The sequence below is a fragment of the Charadrius vociferus genome, unplaced genomic scaffold (genome assembly GCF_000708025.1).
Source record: "Charadrius vociferus isolate BGI_N301 unplaced genomic scaffold, ASM70802v2 scaffold38, whole genome shotgun sequence".
Lineage (NCBI taxonomy): Eukaryota > Metazoa > Chordata > Aves > Charadriiformes > Charadriidae > Charadrius > Charadrius vociferus.
This window is the reverse complement of record NW_009650176.1, coordinates 229,113-229,926: the sequence shown is the minus strand read 5'-3', so window position 1 is coordinate 229,926 and position 814 is coordinate 229,113. Positions and strand designations below refer to the sequence as shown.

The following is an 814-nucleotide window of genomic DNA, read 5'->3' as shown; positions in this document are numbered from 1 at the left end:
CGCGTGGGGCACTCGCCCGGCTCCTGCGGGGATGTCGCCAGCCGGAGCTGCGCGACAGCGAAAGCAGCGGGTTCGCGGAACAAGCCATCTCTTGAAAACGGAATACCGCGGCCAGAAAAGTGAGTGCCGCCGGTGCTCAGCGCACTGCACCGCCGCGGCGCACCTGAGGTCTCCGCTAAAAAATGTGCGCGGTTACGCGAGGTAAAGTTGTGCCAATTACTGGACGCGGTCTCGGTTGGAAACTGACCGTTGAAAGCAATTATCTGCGGGGGGGGGGGGGGTTGGTTTGGGGTTTGGCTTGGGTTTTGTTTGTTGGGTTTTTAATATATATATTAATTATTTTTTTCTTAAATCGTTTGCAGCACAAAGAACTCTAAGCAAAAAATAAATTATGTAGAAACTGGCCTAAAATCTATCTAATATCCAAATTTAATTCAAAATATAATTGAATAAAAAAAATAATCCCTGTACGGTTGTAGTTTCAACGGCCACTGATAACGACTGCCAAAGGCAAACGTCCCAGCGCCGCCCCGGGCGAGCGGGAGGCGGCTGCGGGGAGAGCTCGTTCCCGGCCCGCGGCCCCGGCGCCCCGCGGGGACCTACCTTCACCTGGCTCTCGGTCATCCCGAGGGAGTAGGCGAGGCGGGCTCTCTCCGGTCCTGCCAAGTATTTCGTCTGTTCGAAGGTTTTCTCCAGAGCAAAAATCTGCTGCCCAGAGAAAGTCGGTCGCGAGTGTTTCTTCTTGCCGTCCTTGTCCAAAACCATCCCCGTCTGAGCTGAAAGCGGAGGAGAAACAGCTCTGTCAGAGACGGGG

General features: G+C 54.2%; 1 protein-coding gene across 1 annotated transcript in view; it reads right to left on the bottom strand.

The window, feature by feature from the left end:
- The window catches only part of NKX6-2 (NK6 homeobox 2), a 3,988-nt gene that overhangs the window by 885 nt on the left and 2,289 nt on the right, over nt 1-814 (bottom strand). Inside the window, exon 2 of the mRNA XM_009892736.1 lies at nt 604-776. Coding sequence (XP_009891038.1) covers nt 604-776 — 173 coding nt within the window. The remainder of the gene's footprint in view (nt 1-603; nt 777-814) is intronic.